At 37.3% G+C, this 20,376-nt stretch overlaps 1 protein-coding gene across 1 annotated transcript in view; it reads left to right on the top strand.

Moving 5' to 3' along the window:
* The window catches only part of DNAH12 (dynein axonemal heavy chain 12), a 276,436-nt gene that overhangs the window by 219,766 nt on the left and 36,294 nt on the right, over positions 1-20,376 (top strand). Inside the window, exons 58-62 of the mRNA XM_036266455.1 lie at positions 8,452-8,666; positions 9,407-9,599; positions 12,368-12,560; positions 15,838-16,010; positions 18,430-18,570. Of these exons, the coding sequence (XP_036122348.1) occupies positions 8,452-8,666; positions 9,407-9,599; positions 12,368-12,560; positions 15,838-16,010; positions 18,430-18,570 (915 nt within the window). The remainder of the gene's footprint in view (positions 1-8,451; positions 8,667-9,406; positions 9,600-12,367; positions 12,561-15,837; positions 16,011-18,429; positions 18,571-20,376) is intronic.

The following is a 20,376-nucleotide window of genomic DNA, read 5'->3' on the forward strand; positions in this document are numbered from 1 at the left end:
TGTAGACTGCAATTATTTTCATACCTATAATAAGGTACGCTTGGAATATCAATACCATGGTATGATCTTATCTCTCTAATGGACAAACAACTCAATTTCCAATTATATTTGTAATACTTACATAAGGTTGTATTAAGTGACAGTTGGATTTCTTTTTGTTTTTTTGTGAATTGCTTTCTCCTTTTATTTTTTTATTTTTGCATTATCTCTCTTTCTCTCTTTTATTTTATTTATTTATTTTTTGTTACAGATGTTTCTCCTTTTTCCCACTTTGACACCCTCCTCCCAATCCTGCCCCTGCCCCAGCATTGTTGTCTATGCCCATGGTTACGCATACATGCATATAAGTTCTGTGGTTTATCTCTTCCCTCTCCCATCCCCTATCCCCCTCTTCTGAGTTTTGTCAGTCTGTACCCTACTTCTATGTCTCTGAGTCTATTTTGTTCATCAGCTTGTTTTGTTCATTATATTCCACAAATAAGTGAAATCATGTGATATTTGTTTCTCTCTGATTGGCTTGTTTCGTATAGCTTAATACTTCCCAGGTCCCTCCATGTCATCTCAAAGGATAAGGGATCTTTCTTTCTTTCTTTTTTTTTTTTTTTTTGATCTTCACTCAAGGATATTTTTGCATTTATCTTCAGACAGAGCAGGAGGGAGAGAAGAAGGAAGAGAGAGAGAGAAACATCGATGTGCGAGACACATGAAGTGGTTGCCACCCACACTACCCCAACCGGGGTTGGGGACAAACTGCGACCAAGGTACGCGCCTCTAACGGGAACCGAACCTGGGACTCTCCCGTCTGTAGACTGATGCTCTAACCACTGAGCAAAACCGGCCAGGGTGAAATCCTTCTTTCTTACAACTACATAGTACTGCATTGTGTATATGTACCACAGCTTCTTTATCTACTCATCTAGTGATAGACACTTGGGCTGTTTCCAGACCTTAGCAATTGTAAATAGTGCTGCTATGAACATAGGGATACATATATTCTTTATGATTGGTGTTTCAGGCTTCTTAGGATATATTCCTAGAAGTGAGATCACTGGGTCAAATGGAAGTTCAATTTTTAATTTTTTGAGGTAACACAATATTGTTTTCCATAGTGGCTGCACCAGTCTGCATTCCCACCAGCAGTGTACTAGATACCCTTTTCTCCACACTCTTGCCAGCACTTGTTTGAGGATTTGTTGATGGCGGCCATTCTGACAGGTGTGAGGTGATACCACATAGTTATTTTGATTTGCATCTCTCTGATGATCAGTGATGTTGATCATTTTTTCATGTGTCTTTTGGCCATTTGTATGTCCTGTTTGGAGAGGTGTCTATTTAGGTCCTCTGCCCTGTTATTAATTGGATTATTTGTCTTCCTTTTTCTGAGCTAGATGAGTACTCTATATATTTTGGAAATTAACCCTATATCTGATGTATCACTGGCAGTTATGCTCTCCCATACAGTGGATTCCCTTTCCATTTTGTTGCTTGTTTCTTTTGCTGTGCAGAAGCTTTTGAGTTTCATGTAGTCCCATGTGTTCATTTTTTCCTTTGTTTCTCTTGACTTAGGCGTTGTATCATTGAAAATTCTGCTGCATGTGATGTCTGAAATTTTGTTGCCTAAATTTTCTTCTAGGATTTTTATGGATTCACGAGTCACATTTAAGTCTTTTATCCATTTTGAGTTTATTCTTGTGTATGGTGTAAGTTTGTGATCTAGTTTCATTTTTTTGTATGTAGCTGTCCAATTTTTCCAACAGCATTTATTGAAGAGGCTGTCTTTACTCCACTGTATGCTCTTGCCACCTTTGTCAAATATTAATTGAACATAATGACTTGGGTCAATTTCTGGGTTTTCTGTTCTGTTCCATTCATCTATATGCCTGTTCTTGTGCCAGTACCAGGCTGTTTTGATTACAATGGCTTTGTAGTGTAACCTGATATCCGGTATTGTGATCTCTCCTACTTTGTCCTTCTTTGTCAATATTGCTGTGGTTAATCCGGGTCTTTTTCGGTCCATATAAACTTTTGTAGTATTCTAGTTCTGTGAAATATGTTGCTGGTATTTTGATGAGGATTGCATTGAATCTATAGATTGCTTTGGGTAGTATGGACATATTAATGATGTTAATTCTTCCAATCCATGAACAAGGTATAAGCTTCCACTTTTTTATATCTTCCTCTATTTCTTTTTTCCAATGTCCTGTAGTTTTCTGCAAACAAATCCTTTATTTCTTTGGTTAAGTTTATTCCTAGGTATCTTAATTTTTTTTGCTGCCATGGTAAATGGGATTGTTATTTTTAGTTTCTCTTTCTGTGAGTTCGTTGTTGGTGTATAAGAATGCTGTCGATTTCTTGATGTTAATTTTGTATCCTGCTACTTTGCCAAATTCATTTATTAAATCTAATAGATTTTTGATGGAGTCTTCAGTGTTTTCTATGTGCAATATTATGTCATCTGCAAATAATGACAGTTTCACTTCCTCCTTTCCAATTTGGATCCCTTTTATTTTTTCTTCATGTCTACTTGCTGTGGCTAAGACTTCCAGTACTACGTTAAATAAGAGTGACAAAAGTGGGCATCTCTGTCTTGTTCCTGTTCTTAAGGGAAATGCTTTTAGTTTTTGCCCATTGAGTATGATATTGACTGTAGGTTTTTCATATATGGCCTTTATGATGTCGAGATATGATCCCTCTGTTCCCACATTGCTGAGCATTTTAATCAGAAATGGGTGCTGGGAAATTCTCTCTCTCTCTCTCTCTCTCTCTCTCACACAGACACACACACACACACACACACACACACACACACACTCCTGCATCTTCCCCTTTTCCCCCAGATGTGTTTTCCTTGCCTCCCTCTCCCCTAAACTGCAAAGGCCCTTCTTTTGCCTCTGTAACTTGTTTCCTGAGCCCATTTTTTCCTACGGCTCACTTCTTCTACCTCTGTAACTTTCTAAACTTTCTCTTACAGTCTGAGTCTTGGCTCTGAATTCTATCTTAGCCAAAACTCAACCAAGGTTGCTGAACCAAGGTCCTGTCTGACTTCACTGCTCTAACACCTGGCACTGTTTGGCCACCCACAGATGGTCCTACATGGTGGTTAAAGTGTACAAAAAGAAATGGGTGCTGGATTTAGACCAATGCTCTTTCAGCATCTATTGATATGATCATATGGTTTTTATCTTTCATTTTGTTTATGTGGTTTATCACATTTATTGATTTGTGAATATTGTACCAGGCTTGCATCCCTGGGATGAATCCTACCTGATCATGATGAATAATTTTTTTATGTATTGCTGGATCCAATTAGCTAATATTTTGTTAAGGATTTTGTCATCTGTATTCATCAGGGATATTGGCCTGTAGTATTTTTTCTTTGTAGTGTCTTTATCCTTTTTTGGAATTCAAATTATGCTGGCCTCATGAAATGTGTTTGGAAATCCTCTGTCTTCTTGGATTTTTTGGAACAGTTTGAGGAGAATAGATGTTATATTTTCTCTGAATGTTTAGTAAAACTCCCCCATGAATCTTGCCCGGGCCTGGGCTTTTGTTTGCTGGTAGTTTCTTGATTACATCTTTAATTTCTTTAGTTGTTATTGGCCTGTTCAAGTTTTCTGTCTCTTCCCAGATCAGTTTTTGGAGACTGTGTGTTTATAGAAATTTGTCCATTTCACCTAGATTGTTCAATTTGTTGGCTTATAATTGTTCATAGTATGTTTTAATGATCCTTTGTATTTCTGTGGTGTTAGTTGTTACTTCTCCTTTTTCATTTCTGATTTGGTTTATTTGGTCCTCTGTCTTTATTTGTTGGTGAATCTGGCTAAGGGTTCCTCGATCTTCTTTATCTTTTCAAAGAACCAGCTCTTTGTTTCATTGATCTTTTGAGTTTTTTTAGTTTCTGTCATTTATTTCTGCTCTGATCTTTACTATTTCTTTCCTTCTTTTTGATCTGGGTTTTTCCATTTTGTTTACTTTCTAGTTCTTTAAGTTGTAGGGCTAGAAAGTCAATCAGGAATTTTTCTTGTTCTTGAGGTAGGCCTGTAGTGCTATGAACTTCCCTCTCAGGACTGCTTTCACCATGTTCCATAGATTTTGTGTTGTGTGTTCATTTTCATTGATTTCCAGGAAGTTTTTAATTTATTCCTTAATCTCGGTTACCCATTGTTGTTTAATAACATACTATTTAGCCTCCATGTGTTTGAATGTTTGGGCTTGTTTTTATTGTAATTGATTTCTAGTTTCATGCCATTGTGATCTGAGAAGATGCTTGATATGATTTCAATCATCTTGAATTTGTAAAGACTTACTTTGTGTCCTAACATGTGGTCTGTCCTTGAGGATGTGCCATGTGCGCTTAAGAAGAATGTATATTCTGAAGCTTTGGGGTGAAATATTGTGTAAATATCATTAAATCCAACTGATCTAGTTTGTCTTTTAAGAACTCTGTGTCCTTGTTAATTTTTGGTCTAGAAGATCTATCCAGTGGTATCAATGGGGTGTTAAAGTCACCTACTATGATTGTATTGCTATTGATCTCTCCCTTGAAGTCCTCCAGAAGTTTTTTAATATATTTCGGTGCTTCTGTATTTGGTGCATATATGTTTACCAGGGTTATATCCTCATGTTGGATTGATCCCTTTAATATTATGTAGTAACCTTCTTGTCTCTTATTATGGCCCTCATTTTGAAGTCTGTCTTATCAGATATGAGTATTGCTATACCAGCTTTTTTTATTATTCCCATTTGCCTGAAAATTTTTTTTCATTCCTTCACTTTCATCCTGTGTGAGTCTTTTGTTGTGAGGTGGGTGTCTTGTAGACAGCATATGTATGGGTCATGTTTTCTTATCCAATCAGCTACCCTATGTCTTTTGATTGAAGCATTTAAGCCATTTACATTTAAGGTTATTATTGATAGGTACTTATTACTTGCTGGTTTTATTTTATGCCTGTGTTCCTCCCCCTCTCTCTCTCTAGTTCTTCTTACAGCAGTCCCTTTAGCATTTCTTGCAGTGCTGGTTTAGTGGTGGTAAATTCCTTTAGCTATTTTCAGTCTGTGAAGCTCTTTATTTCACCCTCAGTTATGAATGACAGCCTTGCTGGATAGAGTAGTCTGGGATTCAGACCCTTGCCTTTCATTACTTTGTACACTTCATGTCACTCCCTTCTGGTCTTCAGTGTTTCTATTGAGAAATCAGCTGACAGTCTAATGGGAGCTCCCTTGTAGGTAACTTTCTGTCTCTCTCTTGCTTCCTTTAAGATTCTTTCTTTGTCTTTAATGTTTGCCATTATTATTATGATGTGTCTAACTGTGGGTCTTTTTTGGTTCATCTTGTTTGGAACTCTCTGTGTTTCCTAGACTTGTGTGACTTTTTCTTTCACCAAATTAGGGAAGTTTTTTGTCATTATTTCTTCAAACATGTTCTATATTCCTGTCTCTGATTTTTCTCCTGGCACCCCTGTGATGTGAATGTTGTTACATTTTGTATTGTTCCAAAGCTCCCTTAAACTCTCCTCCTGCTTTTTAATTTTTTTTCCCCATTTGCTGCTCTATTTGGGCGTTTTTTTCTACCTTGTCTTCTAACTTTCTGATTCAGTCTTCAACTTCTTCTAATCTACTATTGAATCCTTCTAAAGTATTTTTTATATCAGCTATGTCATACTTTATTTCCTCTTGATTTTTATTCATAGCTTCTACCTCTTATTTAAAGCTAATGTAGTTCCCACTAAGTTCTTTATAATTCTCATTAAGTTGCATGTAGTTCTCACTAAATTGTTCGAGCACCCTTAAAATCATTGCTTTGAATTCTTTATCTGACAAATTGCTTCCTTCCATTTTATGTAGTTCCTTTTCTGGCGATTCCTCCTTTTCTTTCATTTGGGTGTTGTTTCTTTATCTCACCATTTTAGCAGTCTGGTAGTTCTAGGCCTGGTGAGGGATGTTGGGATGTGTAGGCAGGTTAGTGTGTATCAAATAAGACTGCCCCCCAGACTGTTTAGGTGTATGGCACCTCTTGCCTGCTGTGGGTCCCAGAGGATTGATAACTGGCAGCTGGTACTGATCCATTGTCATAGGTGCTGCTGGGGTGTGTGGGTCCAGCTGGTGCACTTCTGGAATGCGTAGGCCCTGCTGGGTTGCGCTGCTGCCTGGTGGGGCTCAGCTTCTGACCAGTTGCTGCTGATGCTGCTGGGAGCTAGTGTCAGCTCCCAGTATAGGCTGCTACTGCTGTTGCTGTTGCCAGGGAATGCTCTCAGCTCCCAATCCTCTGCTGCTGCTGGGAGCTGAAGATGCTCAGCTCCTAGGACTTTGCTGATGTTGGGGGAGGGCCTCCTCTCCAAATCTGCTGCTTCAGTTGTTAGGGGTGGGTCTTGGCTGCCCAAGCCTTGCTGGTTGATCTGGGGCACCGCTCCTGATCAGTCTCTGCTGATACTGCTGGGGATGGGTCTCAACTGCTGATCTGTGCTGCTGCTGCCTGGGGATGGATGTCTGCTCCCAAGCCTTTGGTGCTGGGGGTGTGTCTCAGCTCTAGAGCCTCAGGTGCTATTTGGGGTGGGGCTCCACTCCTGCCCAGTCATTGCTGCTGTGGGGGAAGGTGCTGGGCTCAGATCAGGCTGCTGCTGTGGGGGATGGTGTTCAGCTCCAGGTTGGGACTTCCACAGCAGGCCCCTTGATAGTGCCACTACTGTGCGCTCATCCACATTGATACAGTGGGGTCCACTAGTCTGATGGTGCAAGACGCACTAGTGGACTTAGGTTGTTCAGCCCTAGCTGCTCCCACTGCCTCCTCCCAGAGAAGACCAGGGATCTTCCAAAATGGTCGGGACTTCCAGCCACACAAGGAGAAGCACCCTGACAAGCCACTTACAGTGGTAGCTAGCTGCTCGTCCACAGCACAGGAACCCTCTGCCCCATGTTTCTGTAGTGCTTGAGGTTGCTCATCCACACTCACATCCACTCACACTCTCACACTCACTCTTGCTCTGGTCCTGCCTGCAGCCATCTTTTCTTGGATTTCTTTTTGAATAAAAAGAATCTCTATTGCAATACTAAAAACATTGATTAGCATTGAAATGTTAATTGACAGAAATTGTTACTTTTTGCAAGGGAAAGAACAAATACTGTATTTTTCCAATAATAAACATATACTGTAAAAAGAAGAAAAAAGTATTTTTAAAAGGACCTTGATGCAACTAGTCTAATTAATAGGCAACTTTTAAGCAGTTGTATATAAAATAACTATCTCATTTCCAGAACACATTTCCTCTGTTGTAATTGCAAAAGTAAATTTTCACTAGTGCCTAGACCTTTGTGTGCTTTCAATAGGATTTCAATACAATTTGAGCTGAGAAAGAAAACAATCAGGCAGCTTGTATTGGGTTGTTTCATCTTTTGGAAAGGAAAGAAAATAAAAAGTTATCTGGAAGTAGTTGATAAAGAGCTTATTTATAGGAAAAAAGAAAGGAGATATTATCCCTAGAATCTATTGAAACAGAAAGAGAATGCCTGGGGAAGCCAAAGTGACATGGAATGAAAACTCCCCTTTCTGTGCTAACATTTTTTAAGTATAATTTAATGCACTGTCCTGAATACAAAAGCAACCTAGGACAGCATTATCACTGAGGAAGGAGAAAACACACCATGAATCATATGTTCTTGAATACAAAGTCTTTACCATACTTACATAGAAAAAATTCCTAAATAGATCTCAAATATATACCAGACTAAACTTGGGAACTTAGTTTAAGACTCTCTGATAAACTGAGGAAATCTATTATAGACTTGTAGACTTCTTACGTTAAATTTTTATCAAAGAAATAGAATTATTTTTTGTAGTATGTTAACAGATGATATGTATTAAAATTACCTTGAAGACACGCATTATATTGGAAAGAGCACAGCTTACAGGTTCATAAGATCCTACTTCTGACATCGAACTAATTTTGTAACCTTGGAACCGTGGGCAAAAGTACTCCCTGACACTGAATTTCTTTATTTCAAAAATAAATAAGACTAAAACTCCTTTTTCACTCTTTTATCACAGGGCTTTTGTGGGATTTTTTGTTTTTTATAATTTTAATTTTTTTCTTTATTGATTTTTAAAGAGAGAAGAAGGGAGAGGGAAAGAGAGAAACGTTGATGAGAAAGAACATTGACTGGCCACCTCCTACATGCTCCCTCTCCCCACTGGGGATTTGGCCCACAACCTGGGCATGTGTCTTGACTGGGAATTGAACCAGCAACCCTCTTGATGCATGATGGGTCAATGCTCAACCACTGAGCCACACTGGCCAGGCTATCACAGGACTTTTGTGAAAATTAATCCTGATAAAATATGTGAAGCACATTGTATTTTTACAACTTCGTGGTAATGTTTATTATTTAAATTATATAATTTAAAAGAAATATGAATATTTATTTATTTCCCTCAGAATTTTTCTTATTATATTCTAGGCCTTTAATGATTGACCCCCAGGGTCAAGCCAATAAGTGGATCAAAAACTCTGAGAAAGAAAATCAGCTTAGTGTTATTAAGCTATCAGATTCAGACTATATGAGAATACTGGAAAACTGTATTCAGTTTGGAACTCCACTTCTGTTAGAAAATGTTGGAGAAGAACTGGATCCATCTTTGGAGCCTTTACTACTCAGACAAACTTTCAAACAAGGTAGAAGTCAATTAATGTTAGTTGTATAACTGAAAGATGATTGGATTACCTTTGAGCCTTTCTTTGAGGCAAAAAAAACCAAACACTACATAAATTTAATAATAAGGTTAACAACTTAGAACTTCTGTATCATTTTTATGTGGGAAAGGAAATTTGGAACAAATATCAAGAATAAACTCTGCCCTCCCTTCTTTGCCTTAATCACTGTTATCTGGACTACTGTTCAGTAGAGAACATAAAGAAATTGAAGCCAGCCTGACATTTCTTTATCATGTGACCATGGACCACACAAGGTCCATTATTACAAATAGTAATGGTTAATGTGAACCAGAGTTGACTTTAGGTAAACATTGCCCACCTCATATTTTTTTCTGCTTATAAAAATTTTTATCTCTGCCAAACTCTAGTACTCTTAAGAGCATTAGTCATATACAAATAACTTCAGAATCATCATTGAAAACTAATAGAGGTTCCATTGTATACTGGTTAGCACTCTGGACTGTAAATTTATAGAGGGAGTAAGATAAAAGGGAATCTTGATTTAGAAGGCTCCACAACCAGAGAAGATGTCTTATGCTACCCCAGAATGACTGAGTCTTGCTGTACAACTGCTTACTTGCCTCTGTGTCTGTGACTTTTGTCATATCTGTATCCTCCTTTAAATGACTTGTAACTTGGGAAAGGCTTTAACGGGGAGGGCTATGCAACTTTGGCTTACTTATTTGTTTTCTGAAATACAGGTGGCATTGATTGCATCAGGCTCGGTGAGGTCATTATTGAATATTCCTTTGATTTCAAGTTTTATATCACCACAAAACTGAGAAATCCACACTATATGCCAGAACTAGCTACAAAACTGTCTTTGCTCAATTTCATGATAACTCCAGAAGGACTTGAAGATCAGTTATTAGGTATTGTTGTTGCAAAAGAGAGGTATGTATTTTCTCAGATGCTTCCAGACGGCCTAGAGAGGAATATTTGTAGGCCATTAATAATTTTGTTATGTGGTTATTTCTAAACCTTGTCAAATTTTATATTTTGTTATTATAAATTAATTAATTGTGTAGTCCTTTAAAATAGCCATTCTGTAACAAGCAAGTTCTAAGTCAACCATTTTATATTGGGCTTTTAATATGGGTAGTAAGATTCAGGTGACATGCCATACTTTCTGACATATCTGATTGTTTGAGCTAACAAATTTCACACCTAGGAATGTATGCTATGGACAAAATCAGAAATGTGTTCAAAGACATATACAGGATGTTAATAAGAAAATACATAGTATAAAATTAAAAAAGCAGGATACTAAACTATATACAGTATGGGTAACATTTTGTAAAAACAAAAGTCAATGCATGAATACAAAAAAGGTCAATGCATATATGCAAAACAAGATTGGGATGGAATACACCAGAATGTTAACTGTGATCATCCCCTCAGATGCTAAGATTATGGGTAATTATTATTTTCTTCATAATTTATGTATTTTTTCATTAATAGTATATGTTATTTTTATTTTATTTATCTATTTATTTTATTAATTCATAAATTTTTGTTACAGATGTTTCTCCTTTTTCCCCCCATTGACACCCTCCTCCTGATCCCCTCCCCCCAACTCACAGCATTATTGTTTATATCCATTGAGTATATGTTATTTTTTAAATGAGAAAAAATATATCTGGAAAGGCTGCTGGTAAAGAAATGATTCCTGGCCCTGGCCAGTTTGGCTCAGCGGTTAGAGCGTCGGCCTGTGGTCCAGAGAGACCCAGGTTCGGTTCCCACTAAGGGCACGAACCTTGGTTGCAGTTTGTCCCCGGCCCTGGTTATTAGTGCGGGTGGCAGCTACTCGATGTGTCCCTTTCACGTCAATGTTTCTCTCTCTTCCTCTCTCTCCCTCCCACTCTGTTTTAATCTGTCTTAACAAAAAATGGAAAAATGTCCTCGGGTGAGGATAAAAAAAAAAAAAAAAGGAATTGCTTCCTGAAGGAAATCTTTGATTCCAGTTAAAGCTTAATATAACATAATCAAGTAGTCTATTACATGACATCAAATTGTAAGTGAAAATATGTAATTGAGGTACTTTTGTTACTTCCAATGTTTTAGTCTCACTTACATAGTATTCAAGAGAGAACCATGTCATAACATTCTATAACATGGTGAATTAATTTATTTTAAAGTTTCATACCATATTTGTTAAGATGTTAAGTGCCAATTTTGTCTTTTACTTGAAGAACCAGATGTACAATGAGTCATCCTTTCTGTCTGCTATTGTAGAAGAGACAATGAAAATGAGAATGAATATGACAAAGTCAAGGAATAAATAAGTTCATACTCCGATTTTCTTCCCCAGTTCTTTTTTATTTGTATTTATTTCTTTTTAATTTTTTTCTTTATTGATTTTTAGAGAGAGAGAGATAGCAACATCGATGAGAGAGAACATCGATTGGCTGCCTCCTGTGTACCCCCCACTAAGGATCAGGCCTGGAACCTGGGCCTTAGCCCTCACCAGGAATTGAGCCATCGACCTCTTGGTGCATGGGTCGATGCTCAACCATTGAGCCATACTGACCGGGGTTGTGTTTTGTTTTGTTTTGTTTTTAGATAGAGTGCAAGGGAGGGAGGGAGAGAGAGAAACGTCAATGTGAGAAAGACACATCGATTGGTTGTCTCTCAAACAACCCCAACTGGGGCCAGAGATTGAACCTGCAACCCAGGTATGTGCCCTTGACTGGGAATCGAACATAAGACCCTTCTTTGTGTGGGCCGGTGCTCTAACTGCTGAGCTAAACCAGTCAGGGCCTTCTCCAATTCTTATTCTCACACAACTGACTCAGCCATATGGATAAACTTACTATATTCTTAGACTTTCCACAGTACGTGGTATTGCCACATTTTACACATATACAATTAATGCTTTTTTGCTTGAGTTTCTCAAGTTATTATTGAGTGGAAGTACAGTCGTCCCTCATTTACCGCGGTTAATCGGTTCCAGACTCCAGCGGTTGCACCTGGCATTGTAGGATTCCTGAGGTGCTTGAACTGTAGGCCTACAGTCCATACGTACAGTAATTTTAATTTTAATTTTAATTTTAATTTTAATTTTAATTTTAATACAGGGGTGTATAATTGACTCAGACAACCGAGCGTGCGCTGCAGCATTTTCACTGTCTCGATCAACTTTTTAATGAATATATTTTAAAAACCACAATAGAGTGAAGCCTCGAAAGTCGAAGTGTGACGTGGCAAGGAATGACTAATTTTTTTCTTAGGTTAGGATTAAGAGATTAACCATCTTAACTTTTTTCAACCAATCTAAGTTGTTTTTAAAATGATGATGAATAGCCCAGCCAGTGTGGGTTAGTGGATTGAGCGATGTCCTATGAACTGAGAGGTCCCAGTTCAATTCCCCGAGCACAGGCCCAAGTTTTGGGCTTGATCACCAGTAGAGGGCGTGCAGGAGGCAACCAACCGCTATTTCTCACATCTCTGTTTCTCTCTCTCCTTTTCTCTCTCTCTCTAAAAAAAAAAAAAAAAAAAAAATCAATAAAACATATTTAAAATGAAAAAAGAGAGATTAACCATCTTAGTTTGTGTTACATGTCTATAAAATTATTTAAATGTCTATGAGATTGATATCTAATGTCTAGATATGAATTTATGTAAAATACTATAAATTTAGACTAAATGTTTTTATCTTTTAGACCAGAATTAGAAGAGGAAAGAAATGCTCTTATTCTTCAGTCTGCAGCTAATAAGAAACAGCTAAAAGATATAGAGAAAAAAATTTTGGAAACATTGTCATCTTCAGAAGGGAATATTTTAGAGGATGAAAGTGCAATTCAAGTCTTAGACTGTGCTAAAATAATGTCCAATGAGATAACAAAGAAACAGCAGGTAAAAAAAGAATCCTAGAAACTTGATTCTTAACAATTTGCTCCCAATGCCTTAAGAAAGTGCTATACTGGAAAAGAAAAACAATTAATAAAAATATTAAAACATAGAAACTAATTTTAAACTCACAAGAGAATATCTCTTACTGTTGAATTACTCAAAACCTGGTCTGCTCTGTATGGTATCTTACACAGAGAAATAAATTTAGAATAAAAGTTTAAAAAATATATTTTTTAAATTTATTATTGCATAGGTAAGGCAAGCTAGTCAGGTTCATTCAAATTTAATGGACTGTCACCTTAAAACTGAATTTGAGAATTTAGCTTACTTCTGTTCCTGGTTGAAGTTTAAAATGTGTGGAGATAATTGCTGGTTAATTGGATATTAAGTGGTTCTAGGAACTAATAAGGATGTTTTTCTGACATTGCCTAGGAAAGAGGTATGAGAGTTGGGAGTAGCAGGTGAAGGAAGGAAGGAAAACAAGTGATCCACATTCATTTTCTGAAGCCCTTAAAGGGTGGATAATATATTTATTCTAAATTTCATCTATCTCAACCAAGTGGTATTTTCATTATATATATGTATGATATGTTTTTATTGATTTTTAGAAAGAGAGGAAGAGAGAGGGAAAGAGAGGTAGAAACATCAATGAGAGAGAAGAAACATTGATTGATCGGCTGCCTCCTACACACCCCCTCACTAGGAATTGAGCCCCTAACCTGGGTATGTGCCCTGACCAGGAATCAAACTGGTGACCTCCTGGTGCATGGGATGATGCTCAACCAACTGAGCCACAACAGCCAGGCCATATTATATATATATATTTTAATAGAATCCTAAATGTTATAGGTGGGAGAGGCCTTAGCTATCAGTTATCTTTTGCATTTCATAGTTGAGAAAACTAGGACCCAGAAAGAGTAGTTGAATCCCAAGTTCACATAATTAAATTATATTACAGAATGACTTATGTAGGCTAACTTTATTGATTTTTCAGAACTTTTGATCATCCTTAGCCCACCCAATGAATTAAGCACATCTTAATATTAGGGTAATTTTAAAAGTTTTAAAAGCTAAATGGAAATTGCACTACTTGCTCTGCATCCTTCTGCTGCTCCCCACCACATGTACAGCAGCTCTGGAGTAGAGGACTTTTTAGAAGGCTCAGGCACACTTTCCCTTGGGATGGGTTTAGTTTTGTGTGAATGTGATGGTAATGACTTTCTGTTCAGGTGTACTGTTTTTCTTTATTTTTGTTTTTGGGATTTTGTTTGTTTGTTTTTATTTCAGAAGAGCCAAAGGAGTAGTATCTTAGTAATATTCTATGGCAGCTCCCCATCTGGGGACCATGGCTGAGATATTCTATAATGTCTCCCTTCTCTGTCCAACAGAGCAGAACCAGCTTATTGTCTCCTCACTACACTGTTTTTTCTAAGGGGAGGAAGGATAGGAAGAATTTATCAGCTTATTTCCTATTATGACTCAAAGAGGAAAGGAGATATAAGTATATATGATTCCAGTATTTTATCTTACAAAGAGACAGCAATTTAATAAGTCATAATGTCTTTCTGGCTGGGTCCCCTAATTAGCTGAAAAAAATTAAGATTTAAATAACAGAAGTTATAAATGGGAATATTAAGATTATGCTTTCTTATGTAAAATGTCATTAATTTCCATGTTGATAACTTTGTTTTACTTTTTTATAGTCAAAACTGAGGTTTGAAACTTACTTTTAGTTGTGCTTATTACTGTATAATTTTAGGGAAAGTTTGTTTGCAAGAAACAGAAATCCACTTGAATTAGCTCAAATTAAAAATATGCAAGGGGGTATTTTATTTTTCCAATTACACAAAGTATGTACAAGCTTCTGGAATAAATGGAAAACATTTAGTTTCTATGCTCTCTGTCTCTTCCTCTCTCTCTAAGGTTGTATTGCCCTCTCTCTACTTCACTTGAAGACCAATTTATTTTGTAAAACTTTTGTGTCTGTTTCTTCTTACATTTATCTGGCCCATAGAAACCAACTCTGGCCCCATTACCTTTCAGCACTGATGCCCAATACCACCTGATTTCATTTTCTGAAGCCCTTAAAGGGTGGAAAATTTGAGGAGAAAATGTATTACCTTATCTTGGGTCTGGTTCTATTACTTCCACGTGATTGAATCAGCTACAAATGAGATCATTCCATATAAACATCACTACATAGGCATACTTATTCAGCAGAGTCTGTGGCTAGCATTTCCAAAGAAGAGAAAGTGGGTTGGAAAAGTGCTCTACCCATTTTTCCTGTAGAATATTAACCTATCAGATTGCGTTGTCAGTTAAAGAGCTGTTATTTTAGAGGAAAAAAATATTTTTGGAGTTAAATATCTATACCCCTCCCCCATTAGTCTAGAAAGTTAAACATATCAAAAGCTAGTTGAAAAAAAAAAAGGCATTCTTAATGTATAATACCATTAGCCAACAAATATTTCTGAATACCTACTCTGCCAAACTTTGTGGTGGGTTCTGGTATATGTGTTGACGCCTTAAACATACACACGTGCACACTCGCGCTCTCTCTCTCTCTCTCTCTCTCTCTCTCTCTGTTTCTTTCTCCCTCTCCCTCTCTATCTCTGACCTATTAAAGAGGGTGAGTGACTATAGTAGACACATGTAAGATTCAGGCAAAAAATAAGCAAAGATTGACAGCTGTGACCTCTGGTCTTTCTCTTCCCTCTCTCCCTCCTCCCTCCTCCCTCCCTCCCTCCCTTCCTCCCTTCCTTCCTTCCTTCCTTCCTTCCTTCCTTCCTTCCTTCCTTCCTTCCTTCCTTCCTTCCTTCCTCTCTCCTTTACTTCCTTTCTTCCTCCCTCCTTTACTTCCTTCCTTCCTAGCTTTCAGCATAATCAAACCCCCTTTGGTAAACTATGCTTCTATGATTTTGTCATTAAGTGGGCTTTTTTTTTTTAATATAAACTTCATTATATAAGAATTATATAACTAAAACACATTTCCGCCCTGGCCAGTTTGGCTCAGCAGTTGGAGTATTGGCCCACGGACCGGAGAGTCCCAGATTTGGTTCCCGCTAAAGGCACGTACCTCTGTTGCAGTTAGTCTCTGGCCCTGGTTGGGGTCGTGTGGGTGGCAGCCAGTCGATGTGTCTCTCTCATGTCAATGTTTCTCTCTCTCTCTTCCTCCCTCTATGCCTCCTGCTCTATCTGAAGATAAATGCAAAAATGTCCTCAGGTGAGGATAAAAAAAAAACACATTTCCTGTTTCTTAATTTTGATTTTTCTCTTCTAGATTGCAGAAAAAACAGAACTCAAAATAGCAGAATCTCGAGAAGGCTATAGACCTATTGCTAAACATTCATCAGTATTATTTTTTAGCATTGCAGACCTGGCTAACATTGATCCTATGTACCAATACTCTCTTTCCTGGTTCGTGAACCTTTATATCAACTCTATTCATGACAGGTAAACGTCTCTGGCTTCATGCATACTCTCTAGGTTGGATTTTCACCATCCTTTCCAGTTTTTCTTATTACATATAATACATAATATGCATTATAGGACATTAAAAAATATGGAAAAGTGAAAGAATGGAAGAAAAAAAGAAAGAGCTAGCCTGTCTATTTTAAGTTTTGTTTCACTTCTACACAAGATTTAGACATAGAGGGATTAGCTTTAGTCCTTTTTTCTCTTCTCTTTTAAATATATGGTTTGAGCCTACCATGTGTGTTCTACATGGGCTCTTGGTAGAACAATCTCCTAAGTGATTGAAATCCCTGAACTTTCCCAGTTAGAATTTGGACTGTGAGTTTATGCAACCCACATGATGGATGGAATTTAAATTAAGGAATTGACGTAAATATCAATATCAAGTATCAGTGAGAATGTGTAGTCAGCAGAGCCCTCATACACAGCTAGTGAGATTGTAAAATCATCCAGCCACTTTGGAAACATTTTGGAAGTTCCTCAAAAAAATAAGCATAGATTTGCCATATTATCCAGTAATTCCAACAAATCCAGCAATTCTTGGGTGTGTACTGAAGAGAATTTAATGTATATATCCACACAGAAACTCAGTCTTTTTGTTTTTAGGCACACACACACACACACACACACACACACACACACAAATATATTCAAAAGTTATTTGGGTTAGCTTTTTTCCTCTTTAGTATGGTGATGTCATTCACGTGAAATACAGTTAGGTTCATTTCTCTATTTTTGTATTTCAGTTTAGAGTTTTTCCCCTCATTCTTGTTGATTTTATTTCTTTCTGTTGTTGCTTTTAATTTTATTATATTTTGAGCACATAAAACATTAATTTGATTCAAAAATAAGTCCTGTACCAAAAGGTCTGCTCAAAGAGGTGTCACTACCCCCTACCCTTATATTCCATTCCCATGGACCCAAGTATTACTTTTTAAAAATTAAATTGCTAATTTTCAGATAAATGTAGACTCACATACAATTATAAGAAATGATACAGCTATCCTATGTACTCTTTACCCAGTTTCCCCAATTGTGACATCTTGAAAACTGATGGTACAATATCACAACCAGGATATTGATGTTGATATTGAAGTTGTACACACACACAAAAACTGTACAGTCAAAATACATGACACTTCCATCCCCACACTGATCCCCATGTTTTCCCTATCCTCCCATCCCTACACTCTTCTTAACCTTTGGCAACCACTAATCTGTTTTCTATTTCTATAATTTTTTTCATTTTCAGAATGTTATATAATAGAATCTTGCAGTATGTAATTTGGGGGGATTGGCTTTTTCATCCAGGATAATTCTTTATGGATTCATTCAGGTTGTCGCATGTGTCAATAGTTTGCTCTTTTTTATTGCTGAGAAGTATTTCATGATGTTGAGGTACTACAGGTCATTTATTCATTCACCTATTGAAGGACATCTGGATTGTTTCCATTTTGGGGCTATTATAAATAAAATAGCAATAAACAGGGCTGCACAGGTTTTTGTATGCAAATAAATTTTTATTTCTCAGAGATAAATGCCTACGAATATAATTTCTGAGTTATGGGGTAGTTGCTTATTTATTTTTTAAGTAATTACTAAATTTTTCCAGAATGGATGTATCATCTTATATTCCCATAAGTATTACTGGAAAAAATTGAACTAAAAAAGAGTAATATATGTATATTACAAAAAATTTTAAACATATAAGAGTATAAAGAAGAAAATAAATATCAGTTATAACCCCACCCTGAAATAACCACATTTTTCCATATGTTTTCTAACTTTCATATATTTTAAAAATATGTGTAGATCTTGATCTGGATTTTAGACTTCTTTGGGGCAGGTAAATGTTTTATAATTCTTTGTCTTGTACAGTTGCATCCCCACCATAGATCCTCACACTAATACAGATTCAATAGGTGTTTTTTTAATTAACTGATTGTTTTCAGTCATTTTGGAGTACAATATGAAATTTAGAATATTGAAATTAGAGAGATGGTGTAAACCATATTTCATTTTGTTATAGAATTATCCCCTATTTGTTACATAAAATTTACAAGAAGTTGTACACACACAAAAACTGTATGGGGAGGGGGAGGGTCCCTGTTCTCATCTTGTTTCTCCAATGGTAACATCTTGCATAACTATAGTACAATTTCACAACCAGGAAATTCACATGGGTACAATCCAGAGAACATATTCAGATTTCACCTGTTTTACATGCACTCATTTGTGTGTGTGTGTGTGTGTGTGTGTGTGTGTGTGGTTTCATATTTATAACAGTGGTAATTTGGTAAAATAAAAACAACTTACATGTTAATTCATATTTTACTTGCTTTTATCTTAGTTTTGTTTGACTTTGACTAAATATATTTTCCTTTTTTTAACCTTTTAGTAACAAATCCAAAATCTTGGAAAAGCGCCTACGATATCTAAATGACCACTTCACATACAACTTATATTGTAATATATGCCGATCACTATTTGAAAAAGACAAGCTGTTGTTTTCCTTTTTATTATGTGCCAATCTTCTTCTGTAAGTTATTTGCTTTTTTTCTTTTTTTTTTATCTTTATTGTTGAATGTATTACAGATGTTCCTCATTTTCCCCCCACTGACCCCCTCCTCCCCACTCCCGCCCCCCTCCTGCCTTTTCCGACACTGTTGTCTGTGTCCATTGGTTATGCATATAAGTTCTTTGGTTTATTTCTTCCCACCCCCAACCCCCTTCCCTTTGAGGTTTGTCAGTATAGCATCCAATTTGTACTTCTTAATCCCTTCACCTTTTTCACCCATTCCTCCAACCTCCCTCCCATCTGGCAACCAACAAAATGTTCTCTGTATCTATGAGAATATTTCTGTTCGGCCTGTTCATTTTGTTTGTAGATTCAATTGTCGATAGATATGTATTCATTGCCATTTTGTTTGTTTGTATATTTTATCTTTTTCTTCAAAAATACCCTTCATCACCCTGACCAGTTTGGCTCAGTGGTTGGAGCATCGCCCTGCGGACCAGAGAGTCCCGGGTACAGTTCCCGCTAGGGGCACATAACAAAAAAAAAAAGACCCTTCATCATTTCCTATAATAACAGTCTGGTGGTGATGAACTCCTTTAACTTTTTCTTGTCTGGGAAACTCCTAATATAGCCATTGATTCTAAATGACAGCTTTGCAGGATAGAGTAACCTTGGTTGTAGGTTCTTGCTTTTCATCACTCTGAATATTTCTTGACATTCCCTTCTGGCCTGCAAAGTTTCTTTTGAGAAATCAGCTGACAGTCTTATGGGAACTCCCTTGTAGGTAACTAACTGCTTTTCTCTTGCTGCTTTTAAGATTCTCTCTTTGTCTTGAACCTTTTGCACTTTGATGATGATGTGTCTTGGTGTGGGCCTCTTGGGGTTCATCTTGTTTGGGACTCTCTGTGCTTCCTGGACTTGTATGTCTGTTTCCTTCACCAAGTTAGGGAAATTTTTGCCATTATTGTTTCAAATAGGTTTTTAATTTCTTGTTCTCTCTCTTCTCCTTCTGGTACCCCCAAGATGCGAATGTTGGTACGCTTGAAGTTGTCCCAGAGGCTCCTTACACTACCCTCATTTTTTGGATTCTTTTTTCTTTTTGCTGTTCTGATTGGGTGTTTTTTGCTTCCTTAGATTCCAAATCAATGGTTTGCTTCTTGGCTTTACTCTACTCTATTATTGAATCTGTGTAAATTATTATTTATTTCAGTTAGTGCCTCCTTCATTTCTGACTGCGTATCCTTCATTTCTTACTGGTCCTTTTTTATGTTCTTGAGGTCCTCACTAAGTTCACTGAGGTTCTCACTAAGTTCATTGAGCATCCTTATAAGCAGTATTTTGAACTCAGCATCTGTTAGGTTGCTTATCTCCATTTAGCTTAGTTCTTTGTTCTGTTATTTCATTTGGGACCTGTTTCTTTGTCTCCTCATTTTGGCTGCCTCCCTGTGTTTGTTTCTGTGTATTACTTAACAAGAGGTATGGGGTTATCTGAGACCAAAGGCTGCTTGTTTGAAAGAATTTAGGAAAACCTGAAGCAGGCCACTCCTATCGTTAAGCAACTGGCAACAGCTTGGGTGGGCCTGAAAGTTGGATGGGGTAGGGCCTCAGGGAATCACCAGGGTGGGGCAACTAGAGTGAGCCAGGTTGCTGGAGTCCCAGATATGGCGGCTGTCTGCTTCCTCAAGGAAGGGCTCACCAAAGGAACAAAGGCCTCTGACAGCAGTTTGTCCCGGAGAAAGCCCCCTCTCCAGCTCTTGCTCCAATGCCAAACAGTTCAGTTCTTCCCTGTATGTCTCTGGTGCCCCTCAAGCTGCCTCCTCTCCAAGC

This window comes from Molossus molossus, unplaced genomic scaffold, assembly GCF_014108415.1.
Source record: "Molossus molossus isolate mMolMol1 unplaced genomic scaffold, mMolMol1.p scaffold_m16_p_18, whole genome shotgun sequence".
Lineage (NCBI taxonomy): Eukaryota > Metazoa > Chordata > Mammalia > Chiroptera > Molossidae > Molossus > Molossus molossus.